This window comes from Semicossyphus pulcher, unplaced genomic scaffold (assembly GCF_022749685.1).
Source record: "Semicossyphus pulcher isolate SPU_LCO1_2020_fin unplaced genomic scaffold, fSemPul1.0.p SCAF_25, whole genome shotgun sequence".
Classification (NCBI taxonomy): domain Eukaryota; kingdom Metazoa; phylum Chordata; class Actinopteri; order Labriformes; family Labridae; genus Semicossyphus; species Semicossyphus pulcher.
In genome coordinates, this window is record NW_027211699.1 from 8797867 (window position 1) to 8823003 (window position 25137).

Here is a 25137-nt window from a genome sequence, read left to right on the forward strand (position 1 = left end):
AAAGAGTTAGTTTATATACAGATTTAACAGAGCCTTTATGCTTCGTTGATCTCCCTCCTCTTTACACACACAAACATAGCAGCAAGATCTCGGCACAGTGGGGTTTGTCCTTGTGGAGTCACCCCATCTCTCTTCCTCTCTCTGCACCTGGCGATAGATCACCTGATTTACTCTCCTGTGGATACAAACACACACACACACTAGATTGTTTCCCCCATGAGGAAATGCAACAAACAGTGGAAAGAGAGCGAGTAAACAGGTGGAGAGTAGGAGACATTGTAATGACGATCCACTGAGAGGGACCCTCGTCCTTCCTGTAGCTTCATGTTTGCTGTGCGTCAGTCTGTCCTGGTTTTCTCAGCCTTTTTTGGGGGATATTTGCAGCCGATAATGAACGATTTCTCATCAGTTTTTTGGATCTGAAAGTTCTCACATAATATGCTTTATGTTTAGATAAAGAACTGCTATTCCTCAAAGCATGATACGCTCTTTCTTCTGACATCATTTCCAGTCCGTTTCTGTGTCAAACAGCTGAATAAACTACAGTATATAGGAATATAGGGATGCTCATTTGCACTGTGCATGCACTTTACAATACTATCCAAAGGTGCAAAGGAAAATCTACATGTTATTTACGACAGTCAAGCTGCTCTACTAGATATTTCAGGTGCTGTGTTTGTATAAAACCATTAGTGAGAGAATAAGGGGAATGCTATCTCACTCTACAATTCTCAATATGGGGTGCTGGTTCAGCTCAGTGGGCCGAGCAGGCGCCTCGTTTCCAGAGACTACAGTCCTCGAAGCAGCAGCCGCAGGTTTGACTCCCGCTCTCTACTCCCCTTGCTTCCTGTCTCTCTTCAGCTGAACAACAGTAAAAAGGCCAAAACATGATCTGTGTATATGTATATATAATGTATAGATACAAAATACAACAGAACTCTTTACAAAACAATCAGAGGAAAATTGATGCAGCTGATTTGTATTTTCTTAATGCAGAGTTTTACACCTGCCAAAGAAATCTAGACGGCTTTATTAATGTGATTCAAGATTGTATGCTCAGTATGCACCTCCTAAAAGCTGTTAAAAGTGCATAGAATGAATATTCATACATATATAATAGGAAAATATATTGTAAAAGGTGCCTCTAAATAAAAGCCAGATACAGAAACCTGCACCTCAGGACTGAAAATGCAAAGATGCCAAAAGCTAACTAACTAATGTGCACATAAAGATACTAACTGGTGTGTGTTCAAGTTGTTAAAATCAATTATCATAAAATTCTTTAGACCATGAAAGGTGTAATGATTACAGGCAGCATGTGTATGTCTGCTAAAGAGATCTCTGAAGCAGCGGCAGAGACCGGAGAGGGTCGAATAACAGAGCTGATGTAACCACTGCTGGTCGACAGAGGGGGACAGAGCTCAGCAGACTTTAAAGGAGAAAACATGGCGGTGGTTCTAACTCTGTCTCAGTCACATCACACTCTTCAAACGCCTCCAGATAAACATGCTCTGAGCTCTGTGCAGTTTTGGTGCCTCCTAATCCTAATCCTAATATTTCACTTTTCTTTTCTTTTTCTTTCTCCAGGTGTTGACAGCAGGTGCGCGCGTGTGTGCCCTGACGTCGTGAGCGATCATGTTCCGAAACAGCCTGAAGATGCTGCTGGGAGGAAAAGGCCGCAAGAACAACAACAGCGGTCAGTTCCTCTTTTTTATTACATCATTATGTATCTTGTCATCATCTTGTCTTCAGAATGATTCATAAGCGCTATATCTGTTTATTTTATCTTTCAGGTGGAGGTTGCGTCGAGTCAGAGGGGTCAGAGGTCAGGATGATGGAGGGGTTCACTCGTTCGCTTCCCTCTTCGCCCCTCCTCAACCTCCGTTTGGGAAAAAGATCTGGTAGGACAAAATCTCAACCTCTTTATCTTCTATCAGCCTAAAACATTCACACAGTGTGTGTGTGCACATTCACACACACACACACACACACACACACACACTGGTCACACAGGGAGTGAAGCAGATGGCGATCACAGGGCCAACAGAGGCAAAACAAACATGGCTGTCTCCCTCCATCTTCTATGACTGGAGACATTTCTCACCACTTCATCTGTTGCTGTCAGCTGGACTGTCTGCTGTCTGAGTGGATCACAGGTGGGGGAAAAAAACACCTTTTCTGTGCACCAATCAGGATTTAGAAACATTTAATTGATTTTTTTAAATCCAAGTATTTCCACATCTAACAAACATTCCCTCCTCCTTCTACCACGCTTGGTTCAATCCCCTTTAAGTGACGCTCACACCAGCAGGTGGCGGATCGATAGAGATTACGGAAAAACGACACGTGTCTTAATACATTTTCAGGCATATTTATCTTTATGCTAAGGAGATGTAAAGATAGAATACACCAATCAGCCATAACATTATGACCACCTGCCTGGTATTGTGTAGGTCCTTCTTTTGCCGCCCAAACAGCCCTGACCCGTCGAGGCGTGGACTCCTCTAGACCTCTGAAGGTGTGCTGAGGTATCTGGCACCACGAAGTAAGCAGCAGATCCTTTAAGTCCTGTAAGATGCGAGGTGGGGCCTCCATGGATCGGACTTGTTTGTCCAGCACATCCCAGATGCTGGATTGGATCGAGATCTGGGGAAATTGGAGGCCGAGTCAACACCTTGAACTCGTCGTGTTCCTCAAACCATTCCTGAACCGTGTCTGCAGTGTGGCAGGGCGCATCATCCTGCTGAGAGAGGCCACTGCCATTAGGGAATACTGTTTCCATGAGCTTGGTCTGTAACTATGTTTAGGTAGGTGGTGTCAAGTCCACATGAATGGCAGGACCCAAGGTTTCCCAGCAGAGCCTCTGCCGGCTCGCTGTCTTCCCATAGTGCATCCTGGTGCCACGTCTTCCCCAGGGAAGAGACGCACACGCACCTGACCATCCACGTGAAGAAAACGTGATTCATCAGACCAGGCCGCCTTCTTCCATCGCTCCGTGGTCCAGTTCTGATGCTCATGTGGTCGTATTTATCACATATGATAAAAAAATTCTATTTGTATTCATTGTGATGAATTCAGACTTTTGCGTTCATTGCTATAACGATGATATTGCGATTAACTGCACAGCCCTACTGCCCTACATATTTGTCGTTTCTTATGTCATGGAGCTTTTCTTCCCTTTTGCATCAAGCAGAGACGACTTTTAACTTACCCAGTCCACAGAACACAGACATACTAGAGTAATAGAAAGAGGACAGCCCCCTGTGTGATGTCATCGCTCTGCAGACTAACAGGAACATCCCCCCCGGAGTCTAAAAACCACAACCAGAACTATTTCCTTTTCCCTTCCTTCGTTCTTTCCTCGTTCTCTATCCCCTCTTATACAAACACACAGCTGTGACCTGTTGCACTGTATCTGGCAGCACAGGGGGGTTGACCTCTGACCCTGCATTTGATCGTCCCTCTGTGCCTTAGTGAGAGAGAAATCACATAATTGTAACCCGACTCCCCCCCTCTCTCTCGTCTCCTCCTCTCCTGCTGCTCGTCCTCTTCCTCCTCCTCGGGGATGATTTGACACACTTCTCCTAAACATTACCATGTGGAGTGTGTGCGTGTTTTCTCTCTGCTGCTGACTCTCTGTCCAAACACAAACATCATGAGACAAAACATCTTAAAGTCAGAGCGCCAGTTTGTTTCTCTGCCCTCCTTTAGCTCTTCTCTTTGTCTCTGGATCCCCTCCCTCGTCTCCTTCCTCACCCTTCTCGTCCCACTGACTCCTTTCTGCTCTGCAGAGACAAAAAAGCAACCAAACCTTGTGGTCAAAACTGGGTTAAGACCTGAATCGGACTTTTTTATAAAACAGAAAAACAGTTGTTTTTTCTTCTTTGGCCACATGGGGGCAGCAGAATGAACGCGTGAACACAACATTGACATATCTTAAGTTAGGGTTGTCACGATACCAGAATTTAAAACTTCGGTACAATACTAGTTACCACGGCAACAACAAAAATAGAAGTCCTTTTAAGTTTTCATTTCTCACTTTCCCTCAGTGCTGTACAGAAAAAAGTCACCACAGCTCATTTGACATCCTGCTGATAGTAATGAAAGGCTTAATGAGCAGGATTTTCCATGTTGAAATATTCCCTCTTAATCATCATCCAGGAGAAGCGTGAGCTGCTGTCTGCAGAGGATCTGCTCTTCGTCTGTGTTTCTATTCTTCTTCTTCTTCTGCTGTTTGGGACGTTTCTGGACGTCCATCGCTGAGCAGTGATGTGGAGCTCAGCCAGCAGTCGGCAGGAAAACATGGCTGTCTCTCTGCTCACTGTCTGCAACAGACCTTATCGTAACTTTTGCATCCTTATGAGACATGAAAGGGACTTCACAAACGACTTCATGTGCTGTTATATGAATCCGCTGTCAGAGCTCCAGGTGTGACCGAGGGCGGAGCCGACTTCGGCCTATAAAAACTAAACCCTGTCCCTTCCTGCGGGTCGTACGGAGGTGTAGACGTGTCTTATTTCTCTGTTTCACTGCTTTATTTGCATTAACGGCGCTCGCTCTCTTCACTTCCTGTCTTTTTTGGGTTGAAAATCTGTTGTTTTTTAAAGCTTTTGAACCATTGGGTACTATCGAACGTAAAAATAATAAAGCAGAGTGTATCATTTTAAAACGTGGTATCGAAAACCATCAAACATTTTGACCACCCGATAGTAGTAATTGAGGCTGATTAGCAAACAGTTGCTTATTTACCACAGATTGAATAAAAAGTGGGCGTAGCCACTGTGACATCACTCATTGGTTTATTGACTGCCATTTTAAAGCCTTAAGTTTGACATTTTGCCCGCCGCCATGTTGGTTTTCTGGAGCCAGAAGTGACCATATTTGGATGAGAGGGAGGAGCTGGAGAGGAGGGACAGTTTGTGCCTGTGGCTAATTCATTAGCTAGCAAATGAGCCTCTTAAACATTATGTTCCCACAGAATGAGATTCTTTTGTGGTCGCCGACGTAAGTTGTTTATTTATTTGGCGAAAGAAGCTCCAAGAGAGCGGCGGGAGAACAACAAGTACCACTTAACTTAAAATAACCGTCCTCTCATCACTCCAGCCTGCAATCTTCTCTGCAGGGAAAAACAAACAATCCTGACTCCCATGCACAAATAAATCAATGTGAACAAACACTGAACAAGCGATTGGGAGGTTATAGATGCACGTGTCACTCAAAGCCACCACCCCCCTGAACATGCATCACTTTAAGTCTTAATATAACTTAAACTGTTTTTGTAGCTGTAGACGTGTTTAACATGGGGCCTAATGGGAGTTGACTCGCTTTTGGAGCCAGCCTCTAGTGGCCACTTTAGGAACTGCAGGTTTTGAGACTTTGGCTTTGTTTCTCAGTAGTTTGATGGTAGTTAAAGTTATAAGTAAGATTTTCTTTTTAAATAAATGTTAAGTCTCTATCGCCGAATGAGGTAACACAATGGTGACTGAGCCGATGGCCCACTGATGAAAGCCTTTGCATTTGCAGAATTACAGACTGTGGCGCCCAGTTAGTGACGCGTTTTCCATCAGCCAGCAGTGGTTGGTCTGCCAGAGAGGGTAGGCGGAGCTAAGCGGCTGCCTCTCCGGTCTCTGCAAGTGTTGCGAGTAAACAGTAATCTACTATGGCTGAACAAACAAAGAAAAGATGGATGACTACAGATACAACTTCAACAAGAAGTGAAAATCCAAAGAAGAAGAAACAAACTCGACGCTCAGATGAAGCAAACAGTCTGAAAAGGAAAGCGACCGTCAGCCAGGAAAATCAAGAGTTACAACCGGAGCTGACCGTGGACGTCACACATGCAGCACTGACTGGATATCTGGGAAGTCTGCTCCTGTGATTACCGTTTATCTCCATAGGTGGCGCCAAAGAGAACGAAACTGAAATCTTCAATATTAGCACTTTAAGCAGACAACGCTAAAAACAAACGACTTTAAACGTTTTCATTTTTAGTCAACTTTTTTCTTCAAGTCTTCTAACTCTGTCTCTATCCGTTTCTTCTAGTCATTGAAAAAAGTTTTTCTTTTGGTCGAACACAACTTATCAAGAACATCAGCTCAACATCATTTGACTTTTAATTAAATTCAACTCTTTATTCGGTTCTTTTCTTTCCACATTTTTCACATTTTATGGGCTAAAGTGGATTACAGTTTCCATCTGCTCTGTGATTTGTGGTCAGACGCTCGTCTGTTCTCGGAAAAAGAGTTTCACTTTAATTGTAGCATTTCAAAGTTCTTCAGTCTTTCTTTCTGTGCCTGAAGAAAGAAGACAAATCGTCTTTCTAAACTTCTCCTCGACGTGTAACAGATTACTCTCTCTGCTCGGTGCCTCCTGCAGTCCTTCCCTCTCTCTCCTGAGTGTGTTTCAGAGTGTGTGTGTGTGTGTGTGTGTGTGTGTGTGTGTGTGTGTGTGTGTGTGTGTGTGTGTGTGTGTGTGTGTGTGTGTGTGTGTGTGTGTGTGTGTGTTGTTTTGGGTTGGAGGAGGGGAGCTTTTGATTTTCGGTGCAGTCAGACGAGGGAGGTCGTCTTTCAGTCCAGATATGGAGGCTCTGCTGTAGAAAGAAAAACTCCTCCTGCACTTGGAAACTTTGCTTCTTTTTCTCTGAACAAAGAAGATTTAAACTTTCCACCTCCTGCTTCAGTCGCTGCTTTCTCCTCTTTTCTTGGCTTTGAGGAGGCTCTACCTGTGAATGAAGACATTGCTTTTTTTCAGCAAAGAAAGGACAAAAACCAGCGGATTACTTGTCCAGATTTTGGCTTTGAAAGCATCTGGATTCTGGTTTCACCTTCACTGAACGACTGAGGAGTCTGACTTTTACCTCATTATTCACTCCTGACTCTCCTGCTTGTTCACTGCCGTCCTTTTTCCTCATCATCTGGAAAACCTCTGGTGTTTTTCCTGGAGAGTCTCTTCCTCCTGTTATCTCTGTTTTCCTCCTTTATCATTCTTTCCCTCTCTCCTTTGTGCACTCTGGAGAAGAAGGAGGAGCTCAGGAGCAAAATGAAAAGGATTGGACAGTGATGTCATCATGTGCATTTAAACTTTCAGGAAAAGCTTCATGGAGAGGACGAAGATCACAACAGCGATTGAACAAACTACCTGAGTTACAGACCCTCGCTCTCATTCATCACTGTAACTGTTGTTTTCTGTAGCATTAGCTGCCCTTTGAGCTGTTGACTCCGCCCCCTGCATGGAACCCCTCTGAACCAATCAGAAACAAACTAGCTATGGACTGCACGGCGGCTATTTTGAAAGCATGCGCCAGCTCCAGGACCAAGCTGTGTCGGCTCAAGCGGCCCTCCTCCTGCCGCCTGCAGAGCCAGCCGGTCCGCTGCAGATGTGGCAGAGGTGTCGTGGCGGCGGGGGTCTCTAACCGCGCCTCCTCCGTCCTGCAGTGTCTGCTGTTTTACACCTGCTGCTGTCTGTCCCCGGAGGACAGCTCCGAGCTGTGTCAGGAGTGGACGGATGAAGAGAGGAGAAGAAGAAGTGAGGATGAAGGTGAGAGTGAAGGACTCATCCCTCTTTCTGAAGATGTTTCCCAAGTTTGGTATATTTTCCCTGATATAAAACCCCTGACTTTTGGGAGTTTTGGTTCACGGGTCGAGCTAAAATATGATGGATTTTGCATGTTCCCAGTTGCACCTCATTAGCATTTGCTCCTTAAACTCCTCCTTCTTTCATAAATATATATACAACACTCCAGTAAAACCTATAAACACCCTAAGAATGCTGTAGCAGTCCATTCATGATGTGTATCTGCCTTTAACATTCTGTAAAGAAAGCTAATATCCGACATTATTTCTGTTTCTCTGCTACACAGCGTGAATTCTTTGGATAGCTAGCTGGCCGGAAAACTAGCTATCAAGCTAACATTACATCACTTTGGCCCTGAAGCAACATGGTTAGGTTAACTAACATTATGTAGATTGTGTGATTTTTGCTCGTATGTGACCTAAAAATGTGAATAAGTGTACAAAGATCTTTTCTTTTACTTCATTTCCTCATAAAATGCCCGAGGAGGAACGAGCAGCTTTTAAAGTCGAGCTGAAACGGCATTTCGAGAGTATCTAGCTTCCGTATCGTGACGTATTTCCGAGTGAAACAGGACGTGCAGGCGGGACATATCATTAGAGGGATTTGATTTGATCGTTGAGAAGTGGGCGTAGACAGACGTTCTCCACAGCGCAGTAGCTAGCTAACTGACCGAGCGTTCTTGGTGCTCTGCGGCTAAATGTTGCAGATTGATTGGTTGAAGTTGTTTGGTGCTAACTTACGTAAGCACGCGTGAAATTTAGTTTTACAGGAAGAAAAAATGATCAGATTTTGATATAAGAATACGAAGAAATGGATTTTCTGTATTTTTTTGGGCCTATATTGTCAAACAGATGCACAATATTACCGGAGATGTGATCTAAAAGGATTAAAATGACATTTTTCATTTCACCTCGACTTTAAGCAGCATGAATTCTTTGGCTAGCTAGCTGGCAAGAAAACCAAAAGATAGCCAACTTTAAAGCCATAAAGCTAACAGCTATACACACTTCTTCTTTTACCTAATTTTCCTCTTAAATGCTCGAGGAGGAATGTGCTGCTTCTTGAGTAGTAACTTAGTCACTTAAGTTCTCTGAAACGTCCCAACCATAGACTGCATATAAAGATGGACAACGCGTCTCCATCTATTTTCATTGTACTTATTTGAAGCCAAAACACCCCCGAGGCGGCCGCTGCCATCTTGCACTGGTGATGTTATTTGGAGCCAGAGTAGCACAGTCGGCAGGTGGAGACGCCATAGCCACTTCAAAACACACACTTGACTTACCGAAAACATGACAAAGATCCGGCACGTCGGCGTGTTTAACAGCAGAACAGCTTCTTGTGTCGGTCTGAAGCAGATATTCACGCTTATGCAAAGTTCAATGACTGTAGTGTTAGTGTTAGTTACGTCTCCTCTCCCCGTTCCTCCTCTACTCTGCTACTCGGGAACAGAACGCTGCAGGAGCCCCATTTGTCAACAGAGCTGTCAATCATGAGGCCACACCCCCTTTTTATAGCATCAAATAACTAACTAAAAGTAAACTTGTCAGAAAAATGAACACTTGGACATAAATCAGCATGATAAGAACTAACTATAATGACAGAAACCATGTTTGAGAAAAATGTATCTGGTGTGTATTTTGATTTTATAGTTTGACTCATGTCCCATCTGTTAACATGGAGGAGGCGGGCTTTATGAGCTATACTGCAGCCAGTCAGCAGGGGGCGATAGAGAGGGTTTGGCTTCACTTTCAGGGAGCTGTCGTGTCATTTTGAAGGCCTGCTCACACCAGAAAGAAACGGTTTTTGTGGTCTTATGTTTGTTTTTTAACTTCACGATACCGTTTCGATACCTAGACTTGAGTATAGTCCGATACGAATACCTCTCTGATAAAATGATATGCATAATTTAGTTGGAAATCACTGATTTCTAATATTTGTACCAGCTTTGAGTAATATTTCACTCAGTGCTAGCACCACACTGGTGTTGTTTCTTATTGTTACACAATCATTTACCTGAAACCAGCTAATTTACGGGCCAGTAAATGATGGTATCAGATTGGTGGATTGACTTGGTGCATTTTAGGCGATATTGTAAGCCGATTTGGATGCTGACATCGGTAACAGAGCAACTCTATTTTATTGGTTTTTCCAGGGTTTAATAGACGTGGCTTTTGTGGCGACTACGTCTGTTTTCTTTGTCATTAACCTTCATCTCAGCCAGAGTTCAAGCTCATCGTCACTCAACTATCTTCTACTAGGTTGCGCAACATGTTGTCCAGCAACGTCTGAAAACCAAAGTGTAGATAGACGTTCAGAATCGCCGCAGTCAAAGGCAAGAGGCCGTCATAGAGAAGGACGAGGTGTGATAACCATGCAGATACGGTGACAACCGTGAGCAGTGTTTCCTCAGAGGAGTTCAAAGTGTTGTACACATAAAAAGTGGTGTGTAAAGAATAAAAGGAGAGCTCTCCAGTAAAGACATCAAGAAGGGAAGCAGGTCCTGGTGATTCTGGGACAGAAGCTGCAGGAATGGAAAAGTCTGCGTTTCTGATGTTTCCATTTTATTTTTCTTCTTCTAAAAACGACTCACACACCCTGTCATTGAGCGACCACACACGCATGCAAGTATGTGCGTGCATGCACACACAGCCTTCCCAGCATGCTTTGAGTTTGGTTGGTTTTATTTTGTGTGTGTGTGTGTGTGTGTGTGTGTGTGTGTGTGCGCGATGCCTCTCTGGTATTTAGTCCAACAGTCAGCAATTTATAGCTGTAATTACAGACTGTCGGAGAAACAGACAGAGACTATGAGCTTTCCTGCTGTGGCTTACAGTGTGTATATATGTGTGTGTGTGTACAATACGTGTGTGTGTGTGTGTGTGTGTGTTTACTCTTGGCATAACTAGGCTGTTATAGTGCATCTATTAATATGAAGTTCAATTGCAGTTTGTTCCACGCGCGGTCCTCCCAGTGGGCTTTGCATTGGAGTTCATGCTCGAGTGTGTGTGTGTGTGTGTGTGTGTGTGTGTGTGTATGTGTGTGTGTGTGTGTGTGTGTGTGTGTGTGTGTGTGTGTGTGTGTGTGTGTGTGTGTGTGTGTGTGTGTGTGTGTGTTTGAAGTTCTGTTACAGCTCGTACAGTCTTCATAATCTCTCCTGATTGAACAGATTTATACCCGTCCTTCATCCTGATCAAACAGATCATGTGTCCTAAACTCACAGAAGCCTCTTTCACACATACGCACTTCACCCGACATTGTCCGTGTGGGCTGCATGTGTGAACGCAGGAACATTCACTGCGAGTGGTTGTGCAGAGTGACGACGTTTGCATCATGTGATCGGTGTAAAACCAGATGAGTGACACGTAACAGGATGATTAAAAACATCCGAGGTTGAAGAAGAAGGATCGTTTACAAGACGACAGCGAAGATGTCTGCAGACTGGAGAGAGGAAGAGATTGAGGCTGTGAGGGCTGACGCCGACATAGTCCGACAGTTGAGGGGACCGCAGCGTACTTTCTACGTCATGTCCTACCTCATGAGACCGAACAACACCCCCCTCTGACAGGGAACATCTCCTGCTGTGTGTGTGTGCATGTTTGTGAAAATGACCACAGACTGATCGCCCTTCCTGCAGCTCTTTCAGCTTCACTTGTGCTTTATAATATCCTACAGTTCAGGTTTTTTCTTCAAGCTCCAAACTGCAGCAAACAGCTGTTTTCAGAAAAAGCCACTAACCACTAACATGTTGTTTTGCAGATGTTCAACCATCATCATCTTATTTTAGCCTGTTAGCATGCTAACATTTGCTGCTGTCATTACAGCACTCGAGTGTTTGAGATGTGTTTCACTGATCTGTTTACGAACAATGAAAGCCTCATCTTCTCCTTCCTTCCTCCTCTTTCCCTCCAGGTGAGGATGAGGAGCTGGGACCTCCTCCTTCAGTCGACGAGGCGGCTGATGCTCTGATGACCAGGCTGGGCTTCCTGCTGGGTGACAAGATCGTCAGCGGAGAGCCGGGGACCCCTTACCACGCCCAGGATGATGGACAGGTAAACCATTCAGGAGGTTAAAGGTCATTTGTAGGCAGAGACACTTAAGTGTAGCTTATTCAAGTCTCAGAAGTGATGGTGACTATATTGTTTGGTTTAGTTGTATTGACTTATCACACGGCTGTCTTAAATACTCGATTCTGATTGGTTAATTACGGCATGGCAGGTCTGCTATTTCCTTATAACAGACTTCTGCGGTGAAGCTTTGATACTTGATCCTTCTCCTTCTCGAACATGCACTTTGCTTTGTGTTCAGTTTTGCAGTATAAGTTGTTGTACGGGTTTACTTTTCATATTTGATTGTTATTTTAGTTTGTTATTAAGACAGTGTGCAGGTTGTTGTTCAGGACCCTTGTCTCACCCTACAGGGGTTTCATTCCCCTTTAAAGACTCAAACATATTGTTTGTATACTATAACGCTCACTGCACATTATCCTGAATTGATCTGTAAATGTAATTCAGTCATAAACATCCTCACATTTATACCATCTCTTCTTTTCCCCACAGAGGATCTCTCCGTCCTCCAGTCTGGCCAGTAGCGGCACCTCCCCCTGCTCCACTCTGCAGCCCCCTGCTGGAGGGGAGGGCAACAACAACAACAAGCACGCCTCCTCCTACCACGCCTCCGTCACCTCCCCGTCCTCCACGCTGGAGAGCAGAGACAGCGGCATCATCGGTAACATACTGAACTTACATCTTAAAAAACAAACCTTTACTCTGCTAATTATTAACGTCTGGTTTTCTCTTTCAGCCACGTTGACAAGCTATTCTGCTGACTCGGCAGCAGAGCGGGAAGACGGCAACAAGTACCCCGGGGACGGTTACCACGGCAGCAGCCTGAACCTGTGGCAGCAGGGGGGCCGGCCGGTGGTTTCCTCCAACTCCTCCTCCTGCATGGTCGCAGCAGGAAGAGTGAACGATGGCTTCCTGTACAGGATGGAAGACAACATGTCCGCTTCCACTTACAGCCTCAACAAACTCCACCCAGACCGAGGCCCCGGCTCGTCAGGCTCCACCCACTCCATCCCACTCTACCTCATGCCCCGCCCTAATTCAGTAGCCGGTAAGATGTATGACGTGTGTCAGGGTGCGTCTGTGTGAGTGATTGAAGGGATTTCCAGTTCCACACAGTCTTTCCTGTGAGGAAGGAAAACACGTCACTGTTTCTCAGCTACAGTGAGAGAGAGCAAACAAAGCCCTGCTTCTATCATGACTGCAGTGTCTGCTGTGGGTTTATAAACAGGGTCACACAAGCAGCCTTTTGAATGAAGGTTATGCAGAAGTTGCAAAGTAATGCTTATTTCACGTTTATTACCAACATGATTCCAAACGATCATTGCCCCAGCATCAAAGCATCTTTTTGCCACCAAAGTTTTGTTTTTTTAATAAGAAGTTTGTTGCTTTTTCACGTTATTTCAAGATATTTGGACGCTAGCACAACAAACTTTTTTAACCCCTTTGCACGCTCCTGGATGACTGGTGTGAGCGCAGAGGTGCGCACGGATTACGAACATCGCTGGCATCCGTTCCAGTTCAGTAGCGTTGCAGTTAAGTTCATCAGCACGGACAGTTAACCTCCTTTAACATCCTTTAACATCCTTTAACATCCTTCTTTTGTCTGTGTGAATGAATAAGGTGAGAAATTGCTTTTGCTTCTTTGACTTAAAAGCCATTTTCAATTAGTGTGGACACCTTTGTGTATTGTCCCGTTTCTGTTTGGTTAATTATTGTTGCGCCACGAGGAGCACTAGTTTAATAGCAAGGTTACTTTATAACTATGGTTCTCTGAATGTTGGGTGTAACGTATAAATTGAACCCAGATTTGTTGACAGATGTATAACTGTAAAATATACTTACAATATATTTTCTTAGTTATTTCAGAATGCACACACACACACACATGTTCATCAGCGTGTCCCCGTCCTCACAATACTTGTGTCCTCTCCTTCATTTGCAGCGGAGTAAAACCAAACTTGGTTCTGTAATCGTCTGTAAATTCAGATTTCGTAAAGGAGAGGACACAAGCTGCTGTAACATTAATGGAATGGTGCCCTTTTTGTACGCCATTGATAATCGGCTGTTCATGTTCTCAAGGCAGTATTGGGACAAGTTGTTTGCTAGCTGCTCTTCCGCTACTCTGTCAACCCAGGGCAGGGTGTATTTGATTGATCCTAATCCTCATTATCTCCTGTATTCTGATGTGACCGAAGTTAGGACGGTTTTGGCTGTTTAACTGACTGTAGGGCTCGCTTGCTAACGTGCTACGTGATGTTAGCTAATGAACGTTGGAAATGTCAAGTGTTGAAGGTCCCTCTACACAAATGATGCTACAGATCACTAATGTCAGACCTGCTTTTTTCCAGTTTTGCTGTTTTTGTTTCCAACTTAGCTGCAACAATGTAACTCTATATTGAAAAAACATCTTAAATACATATTTAAAAATCCCTGACGCTCAGATGATGCTTTTTTACTACCCAAGAGTGGGATAAGAAGATTGCCACCGAGCTTTTGTGTGTCTGTTAGGTTAGAAGGTGGTCCGGGTTAGCCTAGCTTAGCACTAGGACTGCAAACAAGCAGAAGCAGTGGCTGTGTTCATGGTTACCAACAGTGAAATGGTTACAAAATAACACATGGATCTCATTTGTTTAATCTGCACAGCAACATATTCGTAAAAGCGAGTTCATATTGAGTTTTATGTCTGTAGTTAGAAACAGTACAAAACAACCAGGCTGAGGAACAATGACAAACATCACATCTCGTCCTCCCTTTCCTCTTTTCCTCTCTGTGTCTCATAAAAACTGAAAAACAAAAAGGAAGGAAGTGACATGTATGACGTTTCTGAAAACACAGACAGACACATACTCACAGGACACAGGGCACAGAGAGCACTGGTGAGGATCGTAGCTGGAGTGATTCGATCAGACTTTCGGTAGGTTTCTGTTTGGTTTCTGTTTTCTGTTTTGATTTTAGGGGAAGTCCAGACAACTCAAAGTTTCCAACATGTATCGGAGCGTTGTTGGCTTTCATATCAGCTCTGTAGCGGCTGTAGTGGAAGTGTTCAGTATCCTACAGTATCCTACAAAGTGTGCCTGTTCCTCCTAGGAAAAGAAAGACATGCTTCGACCCTTTTTTGCAGTTGTATTTACAGTTCATATTAGCTTGTATACATCATGTGTTCATCCTGTGGTTCCTACATGTTGTGGATGTATTTGTGGATATATTTGTTGCTGACGATCCCTGGGGACAGCCTGACTTAATTCACAGATTGTAAAGTTAAGCAAATAATGGTTAATGGATGGAATGTGTTACCTTTGGACAGAACCAGGCTAGCTGTTTCCCCCCTGTTTCCAGTCTTTATGCTAAGCTAAGCTAACCATGTCCAGGCTGTACATTTTTATTTATTGTAGGGACATGAGAAATCAAGAAATCTAATAAACAAATTTCACAAAAAGTTAAACTATATTAAGTAGAGAGATGAGCTTTAGCCTAGCTTAGCATAAGGGCAAGTAGCAGGCAGAAAACAGCTAACCTGTCTCTCTCCAAAGGGACTTACCACTTCTATCTTAGGTTAGCAAATAAATGCTATTTTTCAAGATGACGATTTCTTTCCAGATTTTTACAGAATTTCAGATTTTACAACCACACATTTCTACCTCTGTCAATCTTGCAAATAAAAAAACAAATGGACAAGGGAGGAAGACAAGTGGTCGTTAGCCGCTAACTATCAACACAGCTTTGATGCTAAGGAAAAAGTATAAGAAGTTAGTTAACATGGCCTTAGCGAGGTGGGGTCTTTGAGGTCTTGACCTTGGTAATTATTTCTGAAATAAATATATCTGTGTAGGTTGAGGGATTTACAGAGACATCCTTCTATGTATATTGGCTAGACAGGCTTAAAGGGAAGCAAGGCAACAGGTGAAGGAGTTCTGAGTGGAACATAAAGCTCTGCATAACAGTGGAGTTGGATGTTGTACTTAAAAAAAATGATGTGACCAATGGGGGATGACATGTTAATTGAAAATAAAAACGGGGCCGAGGATTGATCCCTGCGGAACACCACAGTAAGAAGTGTTTAACTGTCTCTCTCTCGTTCTCTAGCCACCTGTTCTGCCCACCTTGAAGATCTGGCCTACCTGGATGAGCAGCAGAGACACATCCCTTCGAGGACGTCCCTCAGAATGCCCAGACAGAATTCTGGGAGCCGTAGTCAACAGGACCATAGAGGTTAACACACTCGCAATATACTGTCAAACACACACATATTTACAAAAAGTGCTGACGTTGTCCTCTCCTACTCTCTTTTCCTGCAGTTCGTTTCACCCCCTCTCTCAACCTGAAGCCCCTCCATTTTGAGGTACCCGGTCTTTCGTCTGATTGGCTGTTCACCGGCAGGGAGTGGCTCTTCCAGGAAGTGGACGCTTGTCTGCGCAGTGATGATCCAGTCACCAGTCGGGGTGTGGTGATCGTTGGCAACATGGGCTTTGGGAAAACTGCCATCATCGCCCGTCTGGTGTCCCTCAGCTGTCATGGAAAACGCATGTTTCCAACGGCTGCCAGTGACCAGACCACGGCTAAATGTAAGCAGAGACACTTTATATGTCCTTCTGTATTATACTGTTGAATCAGCAATACAAAGCAACACATTCTTTATGCAGCATTTTGTAATATTTTTTAAAATCTTAGTAGACTCAAATTTATTTCATGCCAAAATATTTATATCGTATCGTATCGTTCAGTATCGTATCTTTCAGTATCGTATCTTTCAGTAACTGTAGATCTTGTCAAATATATAAATGTTGGCCATGATATGAATTTGCCACAGCCTGTAGAGAGATTCGTTATTTTATTTCCACATTTTGTTAACAGATCGATAGCTTTTATTTACACTCAGTTACGACTTACTTTCGTCTTTCTCTATGTAAATTCAGCAAAATGGTTAACATGTAAAGTTATCTTTCACATATGCATGAGATGATTTTCACCAGCTGCAGGTCTGTCTGTGGAATGAACAAACAAATATACAGATAGAAGCTTTATATTACACTGTTATTTCATAGTGACTGGGTCTTTCCTTTCTACTTGTTTGGACAGTTTATGTCAAGAATACAAGAAAGACAAATATAAAGGCCCAATGCTGTTTGACTGTTGTCTTAGTTTAATACAGTCTATATGGTGCTTGGTAGGCGCTTGAGGGGGACGTAGCAAACTCTTGGCAGGAGCCAGTTTCACATTCTTCCAAAAGGACCCCCAGTGAGTTATTCCAGCCACGGCGACAATCTTATTCAGTCTGTAAGATACAGCTGAGTCATCATGCAGAACCCAATAAAATCAACCAGACTCGCAGCCGAGCCAACCACCAGAAAAACCCATTACATCACGTAGTGGAAGGAATGCACAAAAGCAGAAGAAGTAAAGATGGAAGTAGTTTGTGTCTTTACATCTTTACCATGATTTAAAATGTTTCCTGGTGTTCTTTTCCAGATGTGGACGCTGTGTCTTTCTCCCACGATTCCCTGGGACGAGGGGGAGGAGGAGATGAAGGAGGAGGAGGAGGAAGCTGTCCAGGGACTCCAGAGATGATGAGGAGACAGGAGGAGGCACTGAGGAGGCTCGCAGGACAGGTAGGATAACTAGAAAGCAGGTATGAAAGTATGTAAGGGCATGCAGAGACTTTAGAGATACTGATCATGCAAATCTTCCTCCTGTCTTTCTTTGCAGGTCGTCTCGTATCATTTCTGTCAGGCCGATAACTGCCACACATGTCTGGTTCCTGAGTTTGTTTACAACATGGCGGCGATGCTCAGTGACGCTCCTCAGCTGTCGGCCTATCGGGAGCTGCTGCATCAGTCCCCGCAGCTGCAGAGCACGCTAACTCTGCGCTCCTGCATCCAGGATCCAAGCTCCGCTCTCCAGAGAGGAATACTGGAACCACTGGATGCTCTCTACAGAGGTACAACGCTCAAACTCTTCTTTAAAATAATCCTGTGTTTCCCTCCAGGCACGGTGTTCTGCTGCAGGAACAGTCCCGAATCTGTTCTGTGTTGTTTTTTTCCAGAGAGGAAGTTGCATGTGGAGGGGGCGGGGCTTATCATTTTGATTGACGGGCTGAACGAGGCCGAGTTCCACCGGCCGGACTACGGCAACACACTGACTTCCTTCCTGTCCCGAAACGCTCAGAAGTTTCCTTCCTGGTTGAAGGTCATCACCACAGTCAGGACCAGTCAGCAGGTACACACACTCACACAAGAAGACAATATGGACTCTGTTTATTTATCTTTTGGATGTTATGGTACATAAAAGTATAAAAGCAGCCCCAGGTTTAAATCAAATGTAAGCTTTTATGTTCAACCAAGCAGCGTCCATGATAACAAGATCTAATTTTTTGTCTGGTTTTAACAATATGAAAATCAATAAAATGTTTCCTCCTCTGAAAGTGGCATGAACAAGGCTGTAGTTAGAGCAATATAAAAAGTTTGGATGGAGTTTTTAAAATACTTTTCAAAGTAAAAGCACGAAGAGCAAAGAATGAAAGACAAGTCAAAGAGCAAAACTTTAGGGAGTATTTAAAACCATTTTTGTTTCTTTACCTGCTGTATGAATGCTATAAACATTAGCGTCATCACCAGGGAGCTATCTTAAAGGGGAAGTTCCTACAGTAGATGCTGGTTGGCACCTGTTTCACTAGCAAGGGCCGCACCATCAACAGGATAACAATTTATTGATGAATGACATTATGATGCAGACAAAGTGCAGGGGTGGGAGGGAGAGGTCTGAATTCGTGGGTCCTGCTCCTGAAACTTTGCTATATAGCATCAATACCGCTGTAAACAGGTTGTTGCAAAACCTACTTTAGCCTCTTAAAAGAAGCCTCACCTGATAAAATATATATATGTTTAAGTGTGCGTTAGATTTTTTAATATATTTGCTGCTTTACCTCACTGTCAGTCAGCCCCAGACGACATGTTTTAGAATGACTTCTCTCTAAAGCGGCGGTGCGGCCTGACGTCTTGTGGGTGGCTTTGTTCACATTAAAACTTCTACTCCGGCCCTCTTCCCTTTGGTGCATGAAATTGCCACTCTTTTTCCCCATATTTCCTGGCTCCATCCTCTGTCCTATCAAATAAAGGGCCAAAGAATAATATTTTAAACTTGTTTTGAACTCTTTCTCTTTCTCAGAACATCACTGGTTCTCTACCGTTTCACCGCATCTCTCTGGACCGGATGGAAGAGAACAGCGCCATAGACAAAGATCTGCAGGTAACATGCACACAGTCTGTTTATCTGTCTCTCTCACTACCTATCTATCTTTACTTACAGTACATGTCTGTCTTTTTCTCCTTAGGGGTATCTAATGCAGCGTATTCACAGCAGCGCTGAGATCCAGAGCAACGTGTCGCTGAGTAACGGCCGCCTCGACAACATGGCTCTGGCCAAGCTGATCGGCCACCTGAAGAGCCTGAGCAAAGGCTCGTACCTGTACTTAAAGCTGACCCTGGACCTGATAGAGAGAGGATACCTGGTGCTGAAGAGCTCCAGCTTCAAGGTGAGGAAGGGGAGGCAGAGGAGGGTGAAAGTGAAGTGGATCTAAGAGAAGCTTTGTAGTTGTGGAGATACATTGGCACACTTCATGACTGTGTGTGTTTGCGTGTGTTGTGCAGGTGGTTCCTGTGAGTCTCGCAGAGGTCTACCTGCTGCAGCTAAACATCCGGTTTCCCACCCAGTCGTCTTTCCAGAGAGTTCTGCCACTGCTTAACATCACTGTGGCGTCACTGCACCCACTGACGGACCAGCAGGTACTCTGTTCTTGTGCAAACCTAAACTTTTCATCCAGTTCAAAGTGTAAATCTTCCACTTTGTTTATTAGCAAAAACTTGCAGCCTGAGCTCCTCAATTCTTTGTACTAAGTAACTAATGTTAACATGCCAAGATGCGGAACATTGTAAACATTACACCTGCTAAAGATAAGCATGTTAGCATTGTCACTGTTTGCATGCTTTCGTTTATTTAACTAATTACAGCCTCAAATAGCTGTTAGCATTTCTGCAGACTCTGCAGAATGAATTTCTTTTGCACACACTAAACAGTCTGAATGTGACCTTCTTCTGTCTTTTTCAGCTGTTTGAGGCGGTGAACGCCAGCGCTCTGACAGGTGGCGCTCTGCCCTGGGGGGAGTTCGTGCAGCGTCTGGAGCAGCTCTCCTCCTTCCTGCTGCGGCGGAGCGACGGCACCTGGATGATAAACCACGCCTCCTTCAGGGAGTGGCTGGTGTGGAGGGAGGACGGTCAGGACGACAGGTTCCTCTGCGACCCCAGGTAAACTAACCCGCAGAGTAAGACCACAGAGAGTAAGAATAACACCAGAGAGAGGTTTAAAGTGAGCTGTCTGTTTCTGCAGGAGCGGCCACACTCTGCTGGCCTTCTGGCTCTGCAGGCAGGAAGGGAAGCTGAACAAACAGCAGACACTGGAGCTGGGACATCACATCCTGAAGGCTCACATCTACAAGGTGAGCTCACACACAGACGTGATGTAGTAATAAAGCTGTGAGGATACCATGAACGTCTGTTATCTAACTGTTTGTTTTCACACAATCCTCGTCTCCAGGGTCTGAGTAAGAAGCTCGGGGTTTCCTCCTCAGTGCTGCAGGGGCTGTGGCTGTCCTACAGCACAGAGAGCCTGAGCTCGACTCTCTCGTCGCTGCGTAACCTCTACACCCCGAACATCAAGGTAACACTGCGCATAATTAAATCCTCACATACTTCCTGATACAGGTGGGCTGTAACTTTTCTCTCCACCTGTGCAGGTGAGCAGGTTGCTGATTCTGGGCGGGGCTGAAGTGGATGTCCGCAGCGATGTCCTCAACAGCGCCCCCCTGCTGTGTGTCCACGCTCACCTGGGCCACACGGACGCTGTGGCTCTGCTGCTCGACCACGGAGCTCAGGTAACTCACCTTCATTTGAAGATTAAACTTTATGTAAACATTTAGATCGTGTCCTTTAAATGTGATGTATTTCCAGGTGGATGCCCAGTCACATGATGGTATGACGGCGCTGGGATTCGCTGCTGCAGCCGGACATCTTGACGGCGTCTCCATGCTGAGTCAGCACAGAGCAAAGGTAGCTGTGAACCTGTCTGCCTGTCAGAGTCATAATGTGGGTTGTTTCAAACTGTGCTCTTTAGTGCCGCCTAGTGGTAGTAGTAAGAATGACACTGTGGTAGAAAGCCCTACCCCCACGTGTCCACTCATTTAAAGGTGGGATTAGTCAGATTTTGTTGGATTACACGTCAGAAAACAAAAACATTTGCTATTAAAATAATATGAGATTTTGTTCTTTGTTTGGGGGAGAGATTCAGCTTCTTGAGTCTCAGAAATCTACCATACAGAAGCTTCAACAAGAGATTAAATTAAACAAAAAATTCAAAATTCAAAAAGGCATATAGATGAATGAAAGACAAAGATTGCTTATTACATGTTTCTTAGGAAGGTAGAGTGGCCACTATCTTAGCTATAGTGTCCAGCTTTAGACACACATCCTCAAAGTCGCTCTGTCTTTGGTGAAAGTACTCTCAGTCTCAGCTACAGAGTCGCCTTAGACTCGAGTATTTTATAAGCATGGAAGATGATAAAAACAGGATTAAGGATCATTTGACCAGTGAGAACACATGTACACATGTGTTATGTACATTTAGTTTGTAGTAGTCTGTTTTTTATGTGAAACCTTTTTATGCTGCTGTTTTGGCCAGGATTTTAATCACGTTCCTACGACAGTAGAGCCATTGTAAAAGAAATAATTGGAACCAGAGGAGAAGAGTAATATTCAGAGAAAATACTCGAAAATTCAAAGATTAAAATTGTAAATTTGCCAGAAAAGAATGGCAGACAGATTTATGACATAATAGAGTTAGAAATGTGCGACTCTGGGCTAAAATCCCAAGTTTGTCCTCATTGTTTAATCTAATTGAAAAGTTTAATTTGATGAGGTTGTGCACGTCAGGCATGATGCACAGCAGGCAGCAGCGTCTGATGTGCGACAGTGAGAGGACATGTGGTTCCTTGACAAAAGTTTTTCTCTAAATTTGTGACTTAATGACTTTAAATTTCTAGCAAATTCATGACTTTATAATCTCATAAACTTGCTAGTTATTTTCTCACAAATTTGCCATTTTTCTCGGGAAAATTTCCGACTTTAATCTCAGATTTTTTTCTCTGAATATTACTCTTCTTCTCCGGCTCCTTTTTTTCTTTTTTACATTTAATGTGCTGTGGTATATTCCTGGTAAAATAAAGCTGAAAATAAAAAATTACAAAATACAAGCTTTAAGGAGCAGGAACAGTGAGTGGAAACTTCGATAAGTTTAAATGTTTTTATTAAGTTGTTCCCTTTCAATAAAGATACATTGAATTTCCTCCAATCATGTAAAAGGGACTCAGTGTTTCCAATTAAAGGTTAAAGATTAGCTCGCACCCTTTTCGTGATGTCTGAGATCCAAAGTGTTTCAAAGTTAAGTTATAAATAGAATTTAATGATTGTATAACCTTAAAAAGGTAAAGATAAAGCAGTGGATGTGTGTGTTTATGTCTCTCTCTGCCTGTGCTCAGGTGGGTCATGTGGACAGCTCAGGTCGATGTGTGTTGGTGCATGCGGCTCAGAGGGGGCACCTCCAGGTGCTGCGCTTCCTGCTGAGGCGTGCGGACTGGAGCTGCACTTCCTGCTGTGGCCAGAAGGGGGCAAGCAGGTGCCAGGCAGTGCAGCAGGCTCTGATCGGAGCTGCCAGCAAGGGCCACACAGAGGTCAAACACACACACACACCGGTATCATGTGTGTAAGTGAATATGAAACAAGATCTGTTTCTAACATGTGTTCTTGTATCGTGTGTGTCTGTAGATGGTGTCATATCTGCTGGATCTTCCAGAAGAAGACGACGAGGAAGAGGAGAGACCTGAGATCAACACACCTGACAGTCTGTGGGGGGAGACAGGTACAACAAAAGCTGTGTTATTTTATGCCAGAACATATTTTTAACAGTGTGGACTTCAATGTTTACATATTAAAAAACATGTTTCATCTGTCTCTCTGTGTCTGTCTGTCTGTCTGTCTGTCTGTGTGTCTCTGTGTGTCAGCTCTGACTGCAGCAGCAGGAAGTGGACGGCTGTCTGTCTGCAGGCTGTTGTTGGATCAGGAGGCTGACATAAAGCAAGTCAACAGACGAGGTGTTGCTCCGCTCTTCAGTGCTGTGAGACGTGGCCACTGGCAGGTACAGGGGAGCACACACACACACACACACACACACACACACACAAGCGTGCCTTAGATCAAGTGTCGCTGAGTGCGTGTCCACACCTGTGTTTCTCTGTCAGGTGGTGGAGCTGTTGCTGAATCACGGGCTGGACGTGAACATGGTGGACCAAAATGGACGAACTGCTCTGATGACGGCAGCCTCAGAGGGACATTTGACCACCGCCCAGCTGCTACTCGATCATGGTAACAACTTTGCGTTGCCGATTGTAACAACCACAGAAACAAAGGCAACAACAGAAGCAACCTTTTTATCCCTGACCCTCGTGTACACTGACATCAATCCCTCTCTTTGTTTCCAGGAGCCTCTCTCGACCACACGGACAGGGAAGGGTTAACGGCGCTGAGCTGGGCATGTCTGAAAGGCAGGCTCCCATTGGTCAGAGAGCTCGTGGAGAGAGGAGCGGCCACGACACACGCTGACCGGAGCGTTCGGACTCCTCTGGATCTGGCTGCCTTCTGCGGTGATCCAGAAGTGGTGTGTAAAATAGATACAGCCATTGTTATATTCAGAGTTGAACGAGGACAGTATTATATGATTAAAGTGTCAAACTGTAGTCCATACATGCTAAAGATGCCCTTGCTTGTGTCCTTTTCTGCATCAGGTGCAGTACCTGGTGGATCATGGTGCATCCGTGGAGCATGTGGATTGCAGCGGGATGCGTCCTCTGGACCGAGCAGTCGGCTGCAGAAACACTTCAGCCGTCATTGCTCTGCTCAGGAAGGGAGCTAAAATAGGTAAAACACGACTCAGTTATGCTCCTCCTATGATACATTCCCAGTACCAAAGGCTTTTAGTTGACCTAAAGCTAAGCTAACCAGCAGTGAGTGGTTACTACATATTTAGTGTTCAGACATTAAAGTGGTATCAATATTCGCATCCCACTATTTTAGAAAGGAAGCCAAAAAGCACTTCTTCCAAACCCTGGGAGAAAATCAAACAGACACAGTTTTCTCGCGACATGAGTTCTCAAACCAAGCTGCTGTGGACTCTAGAAGACATGAAGGCTGTGTAGAAACGTATTAAATCGTTCCACTAGATAGATATAGGACTGTATCATCTGCATATATCTGAAAACTTGATTGTTGTTAGTAATTTAGGTATAAACTGAACTGAAGAGGACCGAGAACCGAACCCTGTGGGACTCCTCTATAAAACTGTGTGTAAGAAAAAAGAGTAAAGAGAGTTGCGTATGTCGATTTCTGTGCAGCCAAGGAATCAAATTTTGGTTTCCAGCTTATATAGTTATTATACAAAAAATATAGTGCTTATAAATGGGCATATGATGGATCTACCCAAACCAATTACTTGTCCACTAAATGCCTTTGAAACATGTTTTCAATGACAGGATTTAGAACCTCAAACAACAGGAGTCAAGACATACGGGAAACCTCTTTGCATAGATAATAAAACATTTGTCAGATGCTTGCTGGTCCTACAGTTTGTGTTTTCTTTGTCTCTGGTGTGTGTGTTTGCGTGTAGGACCAGCAACCTGGGCCATGGCGACCTCTAAACCAGACATCTTAATGGTTCTTCTGAGCAAATTGATGCAGGAGGGAGACAAACTGTACAAGGTAAAGCACAAGCTCTGCCGAAACGCATCTCAAAATAACACACGTTTCTTTGATAATGTGAGTGTTTTGTTTGTCCTGTGCAATTGTAGCAAGGTAAAGTGAGGGAAGCTGCTCACTCCTATCAGTCGGCACTCCAGAAGTTTCCAGGAGACGAGCTGAACGCGTTAAGACAGCTGAGGGTGTGTGTGCTGCTAAACCTGTCACGCTGCCACCGCAAGATGAATGTGAGTCTCCGCCTCGCTCTTAAACACGCATTGAAGTAAATGTAGATATTTTGTAATCCATGGTCGTAAAATGAATTTTAATTTCATCTCTCACAATCTTCTGTCCTCTGTCTCGACATCCTACCATGAATTCTGTTCCTTTGCATGCAGGATTTTGGACTCGCAGAGGAGTTTGCCACCAAGGCGCTAGAGCTGAAACCCAAATCCTACGAAGCCTTTTATGCCAGAGCTCGAGCCAAACGCAGCCGCAGGTAACAAGAGCAACTTGAAGACAAGTCATTAAACTGATCATTTTAATTTTTTTAAGCTTAAATCCAGCAGCAAGTCTTCACTATGTTTGGACCACCACCAACATGCAAAGACTGACCTTTTTACAGGTGACAGGTAATGTCAGTGGGGTAAAAACATGAGCCACCCTAGTAT

General features: G+C 44.2%; 1 protein-coding gene across 1 annotated transcript in view; it reads left to right on the plus strand.

Annotated features, from left to right (window-relative positions):
- Window positions 1–1635: 1635 nt before the first annotated feature.
- LOC138603996 (protein TANC2-like) overlaps window positions 1636–25137 on the plus strand; it is a 28547-nt gene continuing 5045 nt past the window's right edge. The window contains exons 1-28 of the mRNA XM_069675791.1: window positions 1636–1693; window positions 1794–1901; window positions 10333–10370; window positions 11478–11621; window positions 12129–12297; window positions 12373–12684; window positions 15720–15845; window positions 15932–16198; window positions 17103–17242; window positions 17340–17571; window positions 17677–17849; window positions 18798–18878; window positions 18964–19164; window positions 19280–19414; window positions 19737–19933; window positions 20016–20124; window positions 20223–20345; window positions 20422–20559; window positions 20636–20734; window positions 22219–22410; window positions 22505–22598; window positions 22741–22874; window positions 22978–23101; window positions 23218–23393; window positions 23521–23653; window positions 24399–24490; window positions 24580–24714; window positions 24865–24965. Coding sequence (XP_069531892.1) covers window positions 1636–1693; window positions 1794–1901; window positions 10333–10370; window positions 11478–11621; window positions 12129–12297; window positions 12373–12684; window positions 15720–15845; window positions 15932–16198; window positions 17103–17242; window positions 17340–17571; window positions 17677–17849; window positions 18798–18878; window positions 18964–19164; window positions 19280–19414; window positions 19737–19933; window positions 20016–20124; window positions 20223–20345; window positions 20422–20559; window positions 20636–20734; window positions 22219–22410; window positions 22505–22598; window positions 22741–22874; window positions 22978–23101; window positions 23218–23393; window positions 23521–23653; window positions 24399–24490; window positions 24580–24714; window positions 24865–24965 — 4031 coding nt within the window. The remainder of the gene's footprint in view (window positions 1694–1793; window positions 1902–10332; window positions 10371–11477; window positions 11622–12128; window positions 12298–12372; window positions 12685–15719; window positions 15846–15931; window positions 16199–17102; window positions 17243–17339; window positions 17572–17676; window positions 17850–18797; window positions 18879–18963; window positions 19165–19279; window positions 19415–19736; window positions 19934–20015; window positions 20125–20222; window positions 20346–20421; window positions 20560–20635; window positions 20735–22218; window positions 22411–22504; window positions 22599–22740; window positions 22875–22977; window positions 23102–23217; window positions 23394–23520; window positions 23654–24398; window positions 24491–24579; window positions 24715–24864; window positions 24966–25137) is intronic.